The sequence below is a fragment of the Culex quinquefasciatus genome, chromosome 2, assembly GCF_015732765.1.
Source record: "Culex quinquefasciatus strain JHB chromosome 2, VPISU_Cqui_1.0_pri_paternal, whole genome shotgun sequence".
In the NCBI taxonomy this organism is placed as follows: Eukaryota; Metazoa; Arthropoda; class Insecta; order Diptera; family Culicidae; genus Culex; species Culex quinquefasciatus.
The window spans coordinates 204,637,688-204,656,161 of record NC_051862.1 but is presented as its reverse complement, the minus strand read 5'-3'; the positions used below and the strand labels follow the sequence as shown (position 1 = coordinate 204,656,161).

The 18,474-nt window shown below is 36.9% G+C and overlaps 1 protein-coding gene across 6 annotated transcripts in view; it reads right to left on the bottom strand.

The window, feature by feature from the left end:
- Nucleotides 1-834: 834 nt before the first annotated feature.
- Nucleotides 835-18,474, bottom strand: part of LOC6034358 (cell wall protein DAN4) — a 77,503-nt gene continuing 59,863 nt past the window's right edge. For 5 of the 6 annotated variants that reach the window (XM_038253953.1, XM_038253952.1, XM_038253951.1 and 2 more), the window contains exons 5-7: nt 11,022-11,420; nt 10,589-10,768; nt 835-1,664 (exon numbers count right to left, since the gene is read on the bottom strand). In XM_038253953.1, coding sequence (XP_038109881.1) covers nt 1,482-1,664; nt 10,589-10,768; nt 11,022-11,420 — 762 coding nt within the window. In that variant the 3' untranslated portion in view covers nt 835-1,481. The remainder of the gene's footprint in view (nt 1,665-10,588; nt 10,769-11,021; nt 11,421-18,474) is intronic. The other variant, XM_038253956.1, reaches the window with a different exon arrangement.

Below are 18,474 nucleotides of genomic sequence, written 5' to 3'. Positions count from 1 at the left end.
ATAGACACATTGCGAGAATATTGAAACTTATTAGGTAATATTGTACAAACTCAAATAAACAATTTTGTTTAAAAAATACTATAAAGGCGATACAAACATTTCTAAAAGCCATAATTCATTCCTGATGTATTTGCGTCACAATTGTGACAATGATGACTCGAGGCAATAGTCAACATCTTTACAACGTCAAAAAATCGATCGATGTTCGATATTTACATGACGTTACTAGAAAACTAGACCAATAAAGATTTTAATTTTTGATACTGAGATGTTCTAAAGTCATACTAGTTAAATGGTATTTAAATCTCGAGGGTAATCTTCTATATATTGTATGTCCAAAAGACATCGTGCTCAGTTTTGTCAAAATGACGATAAGTCAAATTTGAAACAATTTAATGGGCCACACAATAGAAGTTAGATCTGGCGCTAAAAAACTTATTTGTTCGTTAACTTTTTTTTAAGTTTGATACAGCATTCTAAAGAAATCTTTTCGTCACCCTGAATGTGAACGAACAATTTTCATCGATTCTTGAACCTGGAAAGGTGCAAAATGTCCTCCTTTTACTTTATAGCACAATCTTTCAATCCCCATTATTGCCAACGCCATCCTCCAAGGCACCAGCGGCAAAGTGCATGCAAACGACATCTTCGTCGGTTGCCAGCCTGCAAGGAAGCAGCTTTTCCGTTATTGAAAGGAGCACTCAAGTGAAGCCCCAGCTAATTTGCGCCCTTTTAGAACGCATTAGCTTCAACTTTTATTGAGTTATAGCAGGGATTGGAAATAGTTTGCTTTTTCGCTGGAAATTGAAAATTTCTTTCAAAAAATGAAACGACTTTTGAAAATTTGTAGATACAAATATATTATAACACATTGCTTACATATTGTTGGATCTGCTGCTAACCCTGTATCGCTTAAACCTCACTTTCTCTCTGACTCTTTTCAAATTTAGATCACTTTTGATTTCACTCTAAATTCACGCCTTTGTGACTCTGTAGCCTAATTTCCCTTGCAGGAATGTAAGTACAAAAATTTGATCCTCAATATCACACTATCAAAACTTTGCTCCATGTTTGTCCTTTAAAACTGCCTTAAACTAATATTGGTAGACAGATCTTGGGGAATTCTTCACCTTTGAGCTTATTTCACAGTCTCTAACCTTCCAACTTTCTCGAGGAGTTGACCAGAATGCGTCCAAGCTCGCTTAAACTCTAATATAGCATTAATCAAAAAAAGAAAACAATTTCATTTGCGTGTACTCAAAGGTCCTTAACAGTTCTAATCAGAATATAGATAGGTTTAAGTTAATGCTGCGCCCGGGGTTGCCAACTTCCGGTTAATTTCGTTTTGCACTCTCGCTCGATCTCTCTATTCTCTTTTTTTTTTTGTCTTTCCCTCTTCTCCAAACCATGCCTAAAACGGCAAAATTTCCTGCCCGTCCTCCGTCAAAATGTCTGGTCCCAACCACTTCCGGCAACACCCCTTACTGCGCCCCAAAGCTCCTGAGCGCCCGCTGGTGGGACTGGATGTGCGAGGTCACGATCACGTCCACCGTCTTCCGCAGCATCCCGGCGATGGCGTCGGCCGTGGTGGCCAACTTGTTCCCAATCTGGTTAAACAGCCCCACGATCGGACTCTGCGCTCCACCGCCATTCTGCTGCGGGTTCTGCTGGCCGGAGGGATAAAAAGTTATCGATTACATTGTTCGGAACGAAGCCACCCTGGTTCGAAGGTTGCGGCTGTTGTTGTTGGAAGTTCTGTGAAGAAACAAGTTGAGGTGGTGGTGGTGGTGGTTGTGCTACTACTTGGAACTGGCCCTGGACCAGCTGGACCGCCGGAACCGTTTCGACCTGAAGGGTGGGTGGTTGTGGGTAGGTGTGCAGATGTGACAGATGTTGTTACGGGAGAATTTCAGCCAATTGGGGGGGGGAGAGAATTGAGAACGAAACGGAAACGAAACAAGAAAAAGCAATTTGTTGGTGCAGTGTGTGTGTGAGTGCAAAGGAATTTAATATGGATGTTGTGTTGCGACAGGTGTACAATTTGCAAGTTTACGAGTAATTTATCAATTGCTGAGTTTTGCTCATAAATTTACTGCATACTAGATTCGAATTGATGAACTATACTGAGAGATTAAAAAGCATTTTTCCGATGTTCCATTTTTCTGTAAAAGCAATATTACTACCCTTTAAAAAATTGCATCAAAAATTACACACCGACCAACAAAATTTCATCGCAGACTCAACTCGAGGGGAAGCATGAACTTTGGGACCGCACAACCAAGTGCATTTTGAATTTTTCAAAAATAGTGTAGTTTGTCTGAACCAAATGGGTTTTCCCCAAAATTTGTATGGAGAATTAGTGCGGTTCGGTTCTCCTACATATTGAAAAAAATTGCACAAAATTGTAGAAAGTGTAGTGTTAAATAGACGAGAGTTGAACAGTGCTTGATTTTTTAGTAATTCATCAACGGTTACTGAAACAATAACTGGTAAGTTTTAATCGGTCAAAGTTCTTTGCCTTGATATACGCTGGCATTTGAATGCTTTAAAAATCATTTTTGGGTTGCATGCAAGAGCGACGAACCGCTCTGTTTCTCCATACAAACTTTGGAGAAAAACCATTCGGCCCAGATAAACTATGTTTGGAAAATTCAAAATACACGTAATTCTGGGGACCCCAAACTTTATGCCAGCGCAGTCTTTTCTGTCATTTTTTGTAGGTCAGTGTTATCTATATAAAACAATTATAGAATTTTTATACAGCATTACCACGATAAAACAGCAGGATGTACAAAAGTGCACCAGCCCAAAGTTGGCATGAAGATCCTTGGTTAGAATATGTTGATCCATATTTTTTATGGTTAGAGAGGTCCAGTCCGAAACCTCGTGGATGTAACTTCTGGAGGTCCTGGTCAATAACGGAGTAGCAACTGCGGGTGGGCACCTATGCTTATGCTTATGCTTATGCTTAGAGAGGTCCAGTCCGAAATAGGGTGGTCCCAAAAAATGCGTTTTTACGATTATCGATTTTTTGATATGACATAATAAAAGGGTAATTCTCTATCAACTCACACGAAATCGGGAAAAGTTGCCCCGACCCCTTTTCGATTTGCGTGAAACTTTGTCCTAAGGGGTAACTTTTGTCCCTGATCACGATTCCGAGGTCCGTTTTTTGATATCTCGTGACGGAGGGGCGCTACGACCCCTTCCATTTTCGAACATGCGAAAAAAGAGGTGTTTTTCAATAATTTGCAGCCTGAAACGGTGATGAGATAAAAATTTGGTGTCAAAGGGACTTTTATGTAAAATTAGACGCCCGATTTGATGGCGTACTTAGAATTCCGAAAAAACGTATTTTTCATCGAACAAAACACTAAAAAAGTTTTAAAAATTCTCCCATTTTCCGTTACTCGACTGTAAAATTTTTTGGAACATTTCATTTTATGGGAAATTTAATGTACTTTTCGAATCTACATTGACCCAGAAGGGTCATTTTTTCATTTAGAACAAAATTTTTCATTTTAAAATGTTCTTTTTGAATCTACATTGACCCAGAAGGGTCATTTTTTCATTTAGAACAATATTTTACATTTTAAAATTTCGTGTTTTTTCTAACTATGCAGGGTTATTTTTTAGAGTGTAACAATGTTGTACAAAGTTGTAGAGCAGACAATTACAAAAATTTTAATATATAGACATAAGGGGTTTGCTTATAAACACCACGAGTTATCGCGATTTTACGAAAAAAAGTTTTGAAAAAGTTACTTTTTGCGTTTCTCTTTGTTTCGTCGTCCGTGTCTGTCGCGGGTGACCATGAACGGCCATGATCGATGACGACCAACTTTTTCAAAACATTTTTTCGTAAAATCGCGATAACTCGTGATGTTTATAAGCAAACCCCTTATGTCTATATATCAAAATTTTTGTAATTGTCTGCTCTACAACTTTGTAGAACATTGTTACACTCTAAAAAATAACCCTGCATAGTTAGAAAAAACACGAAATTTTAAAATGTAAAATATTGTTCTCATCCGGCTACCTACGTTGGAGCCAGCCACAACACAATTTTAGTGCTCCGTTAAAATTTCGATTTTTTCACGCCGCGGGTGAAGTATTTAATCGCGAACTTGCCGCCCGGAGATGCCCAAGCGTGGCGCTAGGCATGGCAACTCGAATGCAGCACCGGGGACCTCGCGGAACCCGTCTCCTGGCCGGATTACTAAAAATAATCCGGCCAATAGTCAAATCAAGCCTGCCACCGCGGCGACAGCGTTGGAAGGCATTGACAAAACAAAGCTGCATCCACACTATCGCAGCCCGTACCAGCTACGTGTGAAGACAGCTAAGGCAGGCCGGCAGGCCTCCGGCGTCTCCTCCGTCACCCCCGTCCCCACACGCAACGAGTTCGAGCCGCTGAGTGGTGACGATGAGGACAATGAAGACGACTGCAGCACCAGCAGTAGCGGCGACGATGACGACCCTGCACGCGGGTCGAAGAAAGGAGAAACCAGCAAAACTGCGGCGAAGGAAAGACCTCCGCCGATATTTGTCGTCGACACACTAGCCGATCATGTGGACGAGCTACTGGAGGGTCAAACCTACTGTTTGAAGATCGGTAAGAAGAATGTGCAAGTGATCACGTTGTTAAGAGCGAACTACGATAAAGTGTTGATGGTCCTCAAAACACACAACGTGAAATACTTCACATTCGATCCGGCTGAAACGGTGCCGGTTAAAATAGTCCTGCAAGGGTACACGGACCGGCCAGTGGAGGACCTGGCTGGGCACCTTGCCGACGTTAACGTTCACCCCCGGGACATCAAGGTGCTCTCAAGAACGACTACGGTCACGGGTACTCACGTGCTGTACCTACTACTTCGATCGTGGAACCGTCAAGCTCCAGGATCTCCGACGGAAAAAACGTTGGACGGTTTCTGGGTGACTTGGAGGTATTTCTCAAAGAATTCGACAGACGCAGCTCAATGCCACCGTTGCCAAAAATTCGGCCACGGCTCAAGAAATTGCAACCTCCCGCCGCGCTGCGTTAAGTGCGGTGAAATGCATTTCACGGAGAAGTGCAAACTTCCCCAGAAAGCGAGGCTGAGTGAAAACGACGCTCAGCAGCACCGGTCGCGTGTCAAGTGCGCGAACTGCGATGGCAACCATACAGCGAACTTCCGCGGCTGTGCCGCGCGTAAAGCATACCTCGAGGAGCAGGTTAAGAAGAAAAAGAAGCTTCCAGCGACCCGGCCGCCTCAAGATTAAGCCCAACCGTTCCTGTAGCTGGACAAGGCGCGGCAGATCGGATTACTCCAGCGATTCCTCCCGGCTGGGGAGGTTCCTACGCAAGCGTGACCGCGGCGAGCGGTACAGTTCCGGAACAAGCAGCTGTGTCCGGAGATGACCTATTCACTCTGCCAGAGTTTTCGCCCTCGCGGAAATGTTAACTCGTTTTCGTGCCTGCCGGAACAAGGCAGAACAGTTCATGGCTCTGGGAGAGCACATGATCAAATACGTATACAACGGATAAGCTGCCTCGTGCAGCGCTGCTCTTCGGCGTCAACAGACAAAATCATACTGTGATCTAGATTTAAGTTTTCCTCTAACTATCCCCTTTCTATAGCAATTTTGTAGGTTTTTTTCTTGAACTTTTTCCTACTTGTGATTAGCCTTTAGAATAACCAATTGTGTCAAAAGACAAATTTATCAACACATAGCTGAAAGGACCTCCAAATCTCTATTAGGTTTAATTGTAAAGAAAATTGTGAATTGATTATTTACTTAATAAAAACTGAATTGAATTGAATTGAAAAATATTGTTCTAAATGAAAAAATGACCCTTCTGGGTCAATGTAGATTCAAAAAGAACATTAAATTTCCCATAAAATGACATGTTCCAAATTGTTTTACAGTCGAGTAACGGAAAATGGGAGAATTTTGAAAACTTTTTTTGTGTTTTTTTCGATGAAAAATACGTTTTTTTGGAATTCTGAGTACGCCATCAAATCGGGCGTCTAATTTTACATAAAAGTCCCTTTGACACCAAATGTCTATCTCATCACCGTTTCAGGCTGCAAATTATTGAAAAACACCTCTTTTTTCGCATGTTCAAAAATGGAAGGGGTCGTACCGCCCCCCGTCACGAGATATCAAAAAACGGACCTCAGATTCGTGATCAGGGACAAAAGTTACCCCTTAGGACAAAGTTTCACGCAAATCGAAGAGGGGTCGAGGCAACTGCTGTGTGAGTTGGCGGAGAATTACCCTTATAGAATTTTTATACAGCATTTCCACGATAAAACAGCAGGATGTACAAAAGTGCACCAGCTCAAAGTTGCCATGAAGATCCTTGATTAGAATAGATTGATCCATATTATTAGAGAGAAATGGTCAGAAATAGGGTGGTCCCAAAAAATGCGTTTTTACGATAATCGATTTTTTGATATGACATAATAAAAAACATTTTATGAGCCATAGAAATGATGGTGCAAAATCTGGTTCAGAAGATATGATTTAAAAAAAAAAATTTCTATATCCCAAAAAAAGGATAATTCAAAATTTAAAATTCAAGAAGTTTAGAAACGAGTTTGCAATTGAAAAATACTCTGGAACTCTTAACATTATTATCAGTTTCTGTTAAGTTTTTTTGAAAGGTAAAATTACTCAAAAACGAGGTTGTTCAACCATACCAAATAAAATTGTTTTAAAAAAATATTTCAAATGCATAAATAAATCAAGAGCAACTTTTAAAAAGAACTAGAAAAATATAAGTTTCCTCATTCCTCATAAAAAAATGTGTGGATCAAAAACTTTAACAATAATTTCATAAGGGACCATCCATAAACAACGTGGACACATGAGGGGGGGTGGGGGTTCAGCGCTTGTCCACGCTCCATACAAAAATGATTTGATTTGTTTGGAAATTGATTGAGATAAAACGGGCTATTCAAAAAACTAAAAGAGACCTGAATTCAAAAATGGGCCCTTCGTAAAAATTTATTAAAGTACTATTCGATTGCAAATTTGATTTACTTTCTAAAAATATTTAATCGAAGTTTTATGGATAAAACATGTGATATTTAAAAATAATCATATATTTTCAAAAAATCATTTCTCAATCCGAAACCAGATTGCTCAAAAGGTGTATTTTTGAATCCCATAAAACATTTAAAAAAATTCTAAAGTTACAATAAAATATTTTGGGAATCCAACCATAAGTTAAACAAAAAATAGGTAATTTATTTTAGAATTAACCTTGTATTTTCTGAATAGTTCTAATTACAATCTACAACTTCGTCGAAGATATAAAATCAATTAGAAAATCCCATTTCAAGATACAGATTTTCTTAAATTTCCGTATGAAAAGCCCACCTGATGAAAAAACAAGTGAACATTGCTTTTTGAAACAATATTTAATCAAAATCAAAAATAAAATATAAAATCGCTGCAAAAAAGAAGAGGACTTCTTAACTTTTGATATTTCCATAAAATGATTTTAGAGAATAGGTACCGTAAACCGGGGTGACTTTGATAGGATTTCAATTTGTTTTTAAAATATTTTCCAACAAGTAAGGTTTTTCTCAAGAATTTTATTTTTAAAACAGGTACTGGGGTTGGCCACACAAAGTCCATGCACCATTTTGGAAAAAAAAAATTTCAATAGTGTTTAGAAAAATAGTTACGTTAAAAATTCTTAGTTTTAATTCCGGGGTGACTTTGATAGGCATAGTTTTTCTTGCTAAAATCATGTTTAAGATGTTCAAACTTTATTTGTACGTTAAATGTACCATCACTAAAGTAGCTGATATAGTTTGTAAGAAAAAAAATCAATGTTTATGTTAAGTTAACTAAGTTTATAAGCTTTTTAAAAAATACATATAAATTTTAGGTAAAATTGCTAAAAAGTCAGAATTTTGCCTGAAATTTGTTAAAACTAGTTTTTTTTCTAAAATTATCGATTTAAATTGCATTTTATACTGAATTCGAAGCACGAATCACAAGTTTTCACATTTTACATGAAATTTGTTCAACTGAAATTGCCTATAAATTTAAAGAGTTTTTATAATTGTGTTTCAAAAACACATATTATTTATTTTTTTACAAACTTTTTTAACCATCTCCTAGTGGAAAATTGTCCAAAGAATCCGAAAATGCATTCCGTTTTCCGATTAAAAATCATATTCATTGAGAAAATCATGACACTTTGAGAAGTTTAAAATAATGACTTCCATCAACATTTTGTTAACTATAGTTAACTAACTTTATAAACCTTTCAAAAATTTATGAAAAGTTCTTCTTGAGGTACTTTGAACACTTGTCTACCACGGTCAGTATGTTTCTGAACCATTCCTTACGTATTTTAATTGTACTCTTCATTTTGCGGAAAAATCGCAAACCTATCAAAGTCACCCCGGCTATCAAAGTCACCCCGTTTTACGGTACCGCAAAACGCCGACTTTGATAGCCGGAGTGACTTTGATTGGTTTGTGATTTTCCCGCAAAATTTAGAGTACAATTTAAATACGTATGGAATGGTTAAGAATCATACTGGCCGTGGTAGAGAAGTGTTCAAAGTACCTCAAAAAGAACTTTTCATAAAATTTTGAAAGTTTAAAAAGTAAGTTAACTATAGCTAAGAAAATGTTGATGAAAGTCATTATTTTAAATTTCTCAAAGTGTCATGATTTTCTCAATGAACCTGATTTTGAATCGGAAAACGGAACTCATTTTCGGATTCTTTGGACAATTTTCCACTACGAGAAGGGTAAATAAGTTTTTAAATAATGAATAATATGAGTTTTTGAAACAAAATAAAAAAAAAAATCTCCAAATTTATAGTCAATTTAAGTTGAACAAATTACATGTCAAATGAGAAAACATGTGATTCGTGCTTCGAATTTAGTATAAAATGCAATATAAATCGGTAATTTTATAAAAAAAAACTATTTTTTACAAATTTCAGGTAAAATTCCGACTTTCTAACAAAGTTACCTGAAATTTATATGTTTTTTGTTAAATAGCTTATAAACTTAGTTAACTATATATAAACATTGATTTTTTTTCTTAAAAACTATATCAGCTTCTTCAGTGATGGTACATTTAACGTACAAATAAAGTTTGAACATCTCAAATATGATTTAAACAAGAAAACGTTACTTAATCCACCCTTAGGTGGTTGGCGCCTTCCTCACATTTAAAGGGTGCTATCCAAAATGCAAAAAGTGCGTAAATAACACTTAAGTGCTTATAACATTTGATAGATTTGTCAGATCTTCAAATCTATCAAATCTTGGACGCGTTGGAAATGTCTTTTAAAAACCTTTCTGAAAATGTATAGCATGACGGGTTTTCTTACAAAAACCACCCTTTTTACAATCTTCTGGACTTTTGTTAAAATCGTTTTTTTAACATAACTTTTGAAGTACTTTACTAAACTGCATAATTTTTAATAGCGACTTATGGGACCCCAAGGCAAAAACAATGACTATCAAAGTCACCCCGGAATTTAAACTATAAAATTTTAATGAACCTTTTTATCAAAACACGATTGAAAAAACATTTTTTCCCAAAATAATGCATGGACTTTGTGTGGCCTATCCCAGTACATGTTTTAAAAAAATGTTGAAAAAAACCTTACCTGTTGGAAAATATTCCAAAAACAAATTGAAATCCTATCAAAGTCACCCCGGTTTACGGTACTTGTTTTGTGGTGGCTCGACAGTAGGGTGCTGAGTAAAATAAATTTGTAATTTTTCAAGAAAATGCCATATCGCTTTTTCGGCTTGAATGAACATTTTGAGTTTCTTTGTCTAAAAACGAGATAAATTTATGCCAAATATTAGCCTTCGACGGCAAAAGGAAGTTGAGCAAAACGGGCATTGAAGTTTGCAGTTGCAAAAACATGAAAAATTTTAAACTTGCTTTTAAATGCATTTAAATATGTTAATCAAATTACTGTTAAAATGAATATTTTTAAAAGCTCAATATCTGTTTGTATCAGCCCATAACGAAATTCGAAAGTTATCCAACTAATCTGCCCTCAGAATTGAGTCAAATTGTCAAAATATCGATTTTTGGGCATATTTTGGGCTTTTATTTAAAATTATTCTATAAACCCAAAATATGAAAATTATTTTCTGGTAAACCAGGGATAACTTAATTTTTAATTTCATTGAAATGTTCGAGATAAAGCTTATGTACAGAATACTGGTTAAATAAGGAAAATGGAACATAGGAATACAACTCACGGAAACTACTGAATGACTGTTACTAGTGAGATTAGCTGGAAGGAACAAATATTTAAAAAGCAATATATACTATTTCAAATGTATAAAAGTTTTCAGCTGGTAGTTTCTAACTAAATTTGAAGCATAATGTGCTAAAAGAATGAATAATTTATTAAATAAACAGCTTATGAAAATCAGGATTACTACTGTAAAATTTGGAATATAAGTTTTTATTTGAAAAACAGAAACATTTTTTTTACTGGCGAGCCAAACTAGCAAACAAGTTGATCTGCAGATGAAACAACATGTCAACTTGTGTGCTAGTTGATTAATTTCAAATCACCACCCGCCCCGATACTCACAAATCGCGACGTGGTCCGCTGGGTCGGGGGTCGAGTGGTGGTCTGTCGCACCACGACCGGCCTCTGGGTGGTGGTGGGCTGGGTCTGCTGTACTACTACCGGTGGCCTCTGCGTGGTGCTGGTGGTCACCGGGGTGTCATCATCTCCGAACCGGTTCGAAAGTGGTCCCGCCGTGGGTTGCTAAAATTGGGTGATATTTGGTTATAAAAGGGGTTCTCTGGACTCTGGGACGTGGAATTGAGGAAGCTGCATGCTACAAACAAGGCAAAAACAAACGAAGCTAAGTGGATATCTGAAGGAAGATACGATACGATACGGTTTTAAACATGCGAAGGGCATTAAATACTTGTAAGCTTCTAAGCAACTTGTACAATTTACAGAGCAATCTTTTTTACAAAATTTTGATTCAGTGCTATTGAGTGTGAGTGCTAACCAAATCTACCGTGCTGAAGAAGGTGGTGGTGGTTTCAAAGCCGAGACCGTCGACCGGCCTCAGAATAAGTCTACTGAAGGGAGTTCTATCGACTGATGAAGGGTTCCGGATGAAGGTCACTGCCGGGTCCTGCTCCTGCTGCTGTTGGCCAAACAAGTTAGGGTTATCTGTTGTGAATGAATTTGAAGCGGCAGTCACGTCCTGGGTCTGAGTCTCCGGACGGGTGTCCGAGTCGGTGTCGATCAGGAAGCCAAACAAGTTGTTTGCGTTGAAAAAATGTGGCTGATAGTGCTGATATTGCTGATACTGGTACTGCTGCTGTTGTGACCAAGGCCGATAACGAGAGGGACATCTCGTAAAGCATGGACGATACTGGATGAGATTGTTGAATGGGCGAAACTACAAATACACACATATACATGGTTGTACACATGGAAACATATAACATTAGTGCTAATTATTTACAAAGGAGAGAGAGAGAGTGAGATTTAGCGTGCTTCAACGATTTCATAAGCTTAAACTACAAATTCTCTATACCAGGAATTATGTGTTATTTACAATGAAATGATGATTGCTTTCAAACCGTTAATATTTTTAGTTAATTAGTTTGTCTTTAAATAAAATTTACGTCCTTTTTTCGCCACCTCCAATTAACACATAAAGTATTTTTTGATCTTTGAAAAAACTATTAAAAATTGTAAATAAATAGACATTATATAACAGCAATATTATGGCAAATAAGTTATAGCAATTCGTAACATTTTATCATAATTTTATGTAAAAAAAAATTCTAAAAATGTTTTTTTTTCGTATTAGTTTGCAAAATTAAATTTAATTTAACGACCAAGTTTTAAATTGCTTGAGCATTAAAATGTTCGATGCTCTGGTGTAATATAAATTTTAAATATAATAATTCAGCAATTCCCCACGAAAACAGCATGATTCGAAAAAAAAAGTTCTCCAATCGAGCTCAAAATTTTTCTGGGGGTTCCTTGGCCAATATAATTAGACCCGTATTTTTTGTTTGGCCATTAGGGTGACCTACGCCTTGTTAGGGTGGTCCAAAAAATGGCAAATTTTCTTCGATTTTCGCAAAAACAACTTTTTTCAAAAAAATCATATCTCCGCGCCATTTCATTGGATTTTAGCTGTCTTAAATGCAAAAGAAAGGTGATTAGTTTGACTATTTAGGAAAAATAGTAAGAAGTTTCAAAAATCTAGCTTACCATTTGAAAAGGTCGTGTGAAAACTTAATATGCTGTTTTGATGGTCTCGGGACCAAAGAGCCTATGTCTGAAAATATTTTTATCGGATTCCTCGGAAAATTTCACATAACATATCAAAAAATGGTGAAGTTATGTTTTCGATACTCTGAGATACGATTTTTTGAAAATAAAAACTGAGTTTTTCGACGCGCCACGCGCAAAAATGGAAAAATGACGAAAACGGGAAAAATCGACTTTTTCACTAAAAAGACGATAACTTAAAAATTTCAGCGATGACCTATACATGTTAGGGTATAAAATTTTTCGTAATTGAAATACGCAACTTTTGGTACCCTAACATGTTTAGAAACTATTGGCACTACGCCCCCCGGGGCATGGCCTTCCTCTAACGTGGGATTTCTGCTCCAGCGCCTCTGACGAGACAGGAGAAACCGGGACCGACGTTTTACTTCACCATCCGATAGAAGCTCAGTGGATAAGGCGGGAATCGAACCCGCGTCTCATAGCATCATCGTTTAGGTCATCGCTGAAATTTTCGAGTTATCACAGTTTTAGTGAAAAAGTCGATTTTTGTTAATGTATCCAAAAGCTCGCAAAATGTCATAAAAGTATAATTGTAGTTTACTACAAGGTTAGCCGATGTAAAAAATTTCTAAATTTGCGCAAAAAAATATATATAAATATTGAAATAACAAGCTATAGTTTCAGCATTTGCATGGAAAACGAGTTTTAAAATGCATTTAACACCAGTTCAGTTGTTTTGCAATCATTAATATTCAAAAAAAGAAAGATTTGACGAAAACAAACATTAAAGCAAAAAAACTTAAACATCGAAAACTATCAAAAACTCAAAAGATTTTTAAATCAACTCAAACATGCTAAAGTAATTCTAAACGCATTTTAAATTGATGACAGTTGATTGCACTCAAATTTCCTTTATAGATTTAAAATTTTAAAGATATTAAAAAAACAAAATTTGCCCCTTGATTTTTCGGGCCAACTTTGAAGGGGGGGGGGGGAGAACAAAAACTTTAAATAAAATTTGTTCCAGCCTTATTCATGTAAAAAGAAGCAAAAAAATGGTAAGCAACAACACAAATAAACGCACATTACACTTTTCACTTCGATTGAATTAAAGAACACAGCTTTAAAATGCGTTATGCTCTCGATCTGATTGTAACTGATAGCGAACGTGGGTAGGTCAACTTCAATTTCACACAATATCAAATAAGCCACAAGCGATACACTTCCAAACAAGGGACTTCCATGTACCGAGAGTAATACGATTGAGCTTTTATGTATGTTGTCAAATAGAATGTTTATTAAATCAATTGTTTGGAATGTTTAACTTTAAGGATTTTTCTTTTGTGAACTGAGTTTTGATGAAGCTAAAATTTTCAAACCCATAAACATAACGAAAATTCGAAAATTGGCTTTCCTAAATTATTCAAACCAAATTAAAATGACATTTGAAAGGATAATGTGATGCAATGTTATTTCCAGAATCTGTCCAGGAATAAACCTCTTCGAAAATCATAACTGCAGGCTATCGACATCACAACATAGCATTACAAACATTTTACCAGAATTAATTTCAGCGCCCCAATCCAGGATAACAAAACCAACCTCCCACCCAAACTCAGCACGAACGCACACAATTCAACGCCATGTCAACAGAACATTTACGCCGCCAGGAGAGGCAGATTGTTTACGCTTGTTCACCGGAATCATGTCCCGTTGTCGTGGTGGCAGGGTGGCCGGTGTTGACCCGGTTTAATTATCAAACTATTTAACCGCACCACCGCGGACACGTTCACCGAGTTCGACGGGGGATAATACATTGTGTGTTACGGAATGCATGCATGCGGTTGACCCCACCTCCCCACCCAACTCTTCACGCTTTAATCTATCATCCACGCAAAGCAATTGAATATTCCCGGGGACGACCTGCTGGCACGCGTGGTCATCCCATAAAACACAACAACAAAGCTCATCAGGTTGAGTTCAGGAGGTGGACAACCCTATTCGCTACTCGTATGGAGGGGTTACGAGGGGAGGACACACTCTAAACAGCACATTTTGCACGCTTTGTAGACTAATGGAATCAACCAGCGAATCAACAATACAAAATACCGCAGCGCAACCCACAGTAGAACCCGCACCTGCATATTGCAAACGCGTTGGGACGAAGTTGTCGGCTTGCATTTCCAGCTTGCACGCACGGTCACTGGGAAGGATTCAACGACGGATGGATATTCTGTCTGGCTCGATGCGCTCCCGGTGTGTTTGTTGTTGTTGTTGTTGCTAGAATTTATGCAACTCGTGCAAACATATCGTTTTCAGTTCACCTTTGGGCGGTGACAGTTGGGGACAAGACAGTTTAGTTCGAATTCCGGTTTTTTGCCTTCCTCACTAAGGTTAGGCAATAATCGTGATCTAAAAGTAAGATATCTCAGTCACAAGTTACTGTCACTTAAGTGATATTGGTATTATTTTTCACCAGTGTGTCACAGGTCGTATCAAGGTGCTCCAATTTGGATGAAACTTTTAGCATTTGTTTGTCTATACCTACATGAGATTGCTCGCACTGCACAGTGGTCCAGATCGCAAAATTAAGTGGAAAATGGATTTTCCGAAAAATGGTGACGTTTTGGAGCTTTGGTGTCTTCAGAAGAGTTGTTGCAACTGAAAAGGGGCAACTTTTGGTTTGGTTTAAAATTAGGGTGGTTCACGATTAGGGTGATTTTGAAAATCTAACTTTTCAGGGATATTTTTGGGAATTTTTTTGTCTTCTATAAAGTTGATAGGCTTGCCAATTCAAGCAACTTTGTCGAAGACACCAAAATTTTATCTCGTAATCTACGCCTTCTATGACCAAATTTATAAAAAGCATCTGAGCAAACCTTCAAAAATCAGTTTTTTGAACATGGCAATTCAGGGTTAACTTTTAGAGAAAAGTGATATTCGGAGCACTTTTAGAACTCTACAAAACAAACATTTTCATTTTTTGACATGTCAATTTGGACTTAAGGGTCAAAAGTTACAGCCATTTTAAGGTAAAAAAGATGCAAATTTAAAACTTAAATATCTCAAAATGGCGCAAGCCAAATTTTAAGCACTAGGTTGCATTTGAAAGAAGAGATCTAGCACTACAAACGCTGAAAAATCTCAGGGTGTTTTCTTTAAACTTGAGATATCTTCATTTGAAAAAGTCTAATTTTCAAGGAAAACCATATGGGACCACCTAACGAAATTCGAAAATTGTCCAAATATATGTTTTTCCATGTAATTTTGCCCGCTGAATCTGAATCTGCCCTCAGAATTGAGCCAAAATGTCAACAAATCGATTTTTGGTCATATTTTGGGTTTAAATGATAATTTTACATGGAAACCCAAAATATGACCAAAATCGATTTGTTGACATTTTGGCTCAATTCTGAGGGCAGATTCAGATTCAGCGGGCAAAATTACATGGAAAACATATTTGGACAATTTTCGAATTTCGTTAGGGTGGTCCCATATGGTTTTCCTTGAAAATTAGACTTTCAAATGAAGATATCTCAAGTTTAAAGAAAAACACCCTGAGATTTTTCAGCGTTTGTAGTGCTAGATCTCTTCTTTCAAATGCAACCTAGTGCTTAAAATTTGGCTTGCGCCATTTGAGATATTTAAGTTTTAAATTTGCATCTTTTACCTTAAAATGGCTGTAACTTTTGACCCTTAAGTCCAAATTGACATGTCAAAAATGAAAATGTTTGTTTTGTAGAGTTCTAAAAGTGCTCGAATATCACTTTTCTCTAAAAGTTTGAATTGCCACGTTCAAAACTGATTTTGAAGGTTTGCTCAGATGCTTTTATAAATTTGGTCATAGAAGGCGTAGATTACGATAAAATTTGGTGTCTTCGACAAAGTTGCTTGGATTGGCAAGCCCATCAACTTTCTAGAAGACAAAAATTCCCAAAATATTCCTGAAAAGTTAGATTTTCAAAATCACCCTAATCGTGAACCACCCTAATTTTGAACCAAACCAAAAGTTGCCCTTTTCCATTTGCAACAACTCTTCTGAAGACACCAAAGCTCCAAAACGTCACCATTTTTCGGAAAATCCATTTTCCACTTAATTTTGCGATCTGGACCACTGTGCACTGTCGAATAGTTTATTTAATTCAAATTCTCTTAGTTGCAAGGTCTTGTTAAGGTGAAGCCGTTGCACATTTTCGAAGAAAATTGATCATCACTCAAAAATTTTTTGTATTAAATTCATTTTAACGAATTTCTGCACCAAAATGAATCAGCATGTGCCGGTTATTGCCTTCTTGAAGCCACTGAAAGAATTTTTGGTCTGAATCAAATGTGTTTCAAAATTTATGTAATTTTGTGGTACAATCATTGACGTCCTAGTTGGCAATCATTGATTAATGACGATTTCCATAACTTTGTAAGGAATGGGATAATCGTTACAAAAAGGAATCAGCATGTGTAGGGCACTATTCTAAACAACTTGTTGAAGGAATTTTGACAATGATGGAAGTCTTCACGTTAAGCCCTTCAAAATATGCCATAAACATCCGGGATTGGTTTGACTTTATCTCACAGCTTTTGCAAATTGCTGTTAAAAATAAGCATAAAAATTCTATATAAAACTTACAGTTTTAAAAAAAACTAAGTGTTTGAATATTTGATTAAAAATGCCAAAACCTAACAGGGCTGTAATATTGCAATATAAATATCGAAAAGATCGCTAGCCAGAGAGTTGACCTTATAAACTTGCAAGAAAAAATATAAAAATATAGAATTTGACAAAAAATTACAAATATTTTTTTCTTGTTGAGTCTTGCTTTGGGACCATCCATAAGCCATTTGGACACTTTTTTGAAAATTTCTAACGCCCCACAGTGGGCGAAATGGAACCCAAAATCGGACTTAATTGAACGCGGCTGGTTCCCTGGTATGAATAATAATGTTTCTTATGTAAAAAAATCCGGGGAATCGATTGGTGATGGTTTCATCCACCGCACGAAACGGCAAAGGGTCCATTTTGCCCCAATTCCCAATTTTTTAACATTTTTTCTTGAAAATCGGTCTGTATTTAGAGCGGAGGCTTTATTTTCCCAAACGCAGAATAAACTGCCTTTCACATACATTTTATTTTTATCAACATAGATGTGTCAAACTATCAAGTGCAAATCGTCATTCTTATGTAAAATTGTCTGATCTTTACAAGATCTTTACGATAAAAATATTTTCAGATATTTTAAATCTGACCTAACATTTGAAAACGGCCAAAAATGCTTTTATAGCGGAATTGGGGTTAAATGGACCCTAGATGATTTTTGCGGTGCAAGTGGTTATTTTTACTGGATTCCTGGGACGTTTTCACATAAGTTAAGTGCAATTTGGAAGGCCGCATAAAGCCTCCGCTCTAAATACAGACCGATTTTCAAGAAAAAATGTGAAAAAATGGGGAATTGGGGCAAAATGGACCCTTTGCCGTTTCGTGCGGTGGATGAAACCATCACCAATCGATTCCCCGGATTTTTTTTTACATAAGAAACACTATTATTCATACCAGGGAACCAGCCGCGTTCAATTAAGTCCGATTTTGGGTTCCATTTCGCCCACTGTGCGCCGCCTTCCCCTTGAGTGCCCACGTAGTTTATGGATGGTCCCTTTGGGTGTTTTTTTATAATTATCTCCCAAACGGAGAAAAAAGAGTTCCTAAAATCGTGAACAAGCGTTCATAAAAATGGGAACCACGAACAAAGTGTTCGAATTTCATGGTACGTTTTTCAAAATCGTAAAATGAGATTTGAACACTTTGTTCGAGGTTCCCATTTTTATGAACGCTTGTTCACGATTTTGGAACTGTTTTTTCTCCGTGCAACAATGCACTTTAAATTGAAAAATAGGCCGACCAATTTTCGATTTGAAAAAAACTAACATAGCCCACCTATGTGTTTGATGACTTCCTCACTCTTTACCAATATTGGGTAAAACGATGGGCTTGGACACAAAATTCATCTAATTTATTTAGATCCGGAATAAAAAAAAGTTCATAAATATCATTTCAGTGGTCATAACTCGAGACAGGGTTGCCAGATCTTCAATGTTTTGGACTCGTTGGAAAGGTCTTTCGATTCTCTAACCAATAGTGGGTTGGATGATAGACCTGGACATCGTTTACATACATTTAAGTGAGATCTGGATAAATGTGAAAACATCTTTTT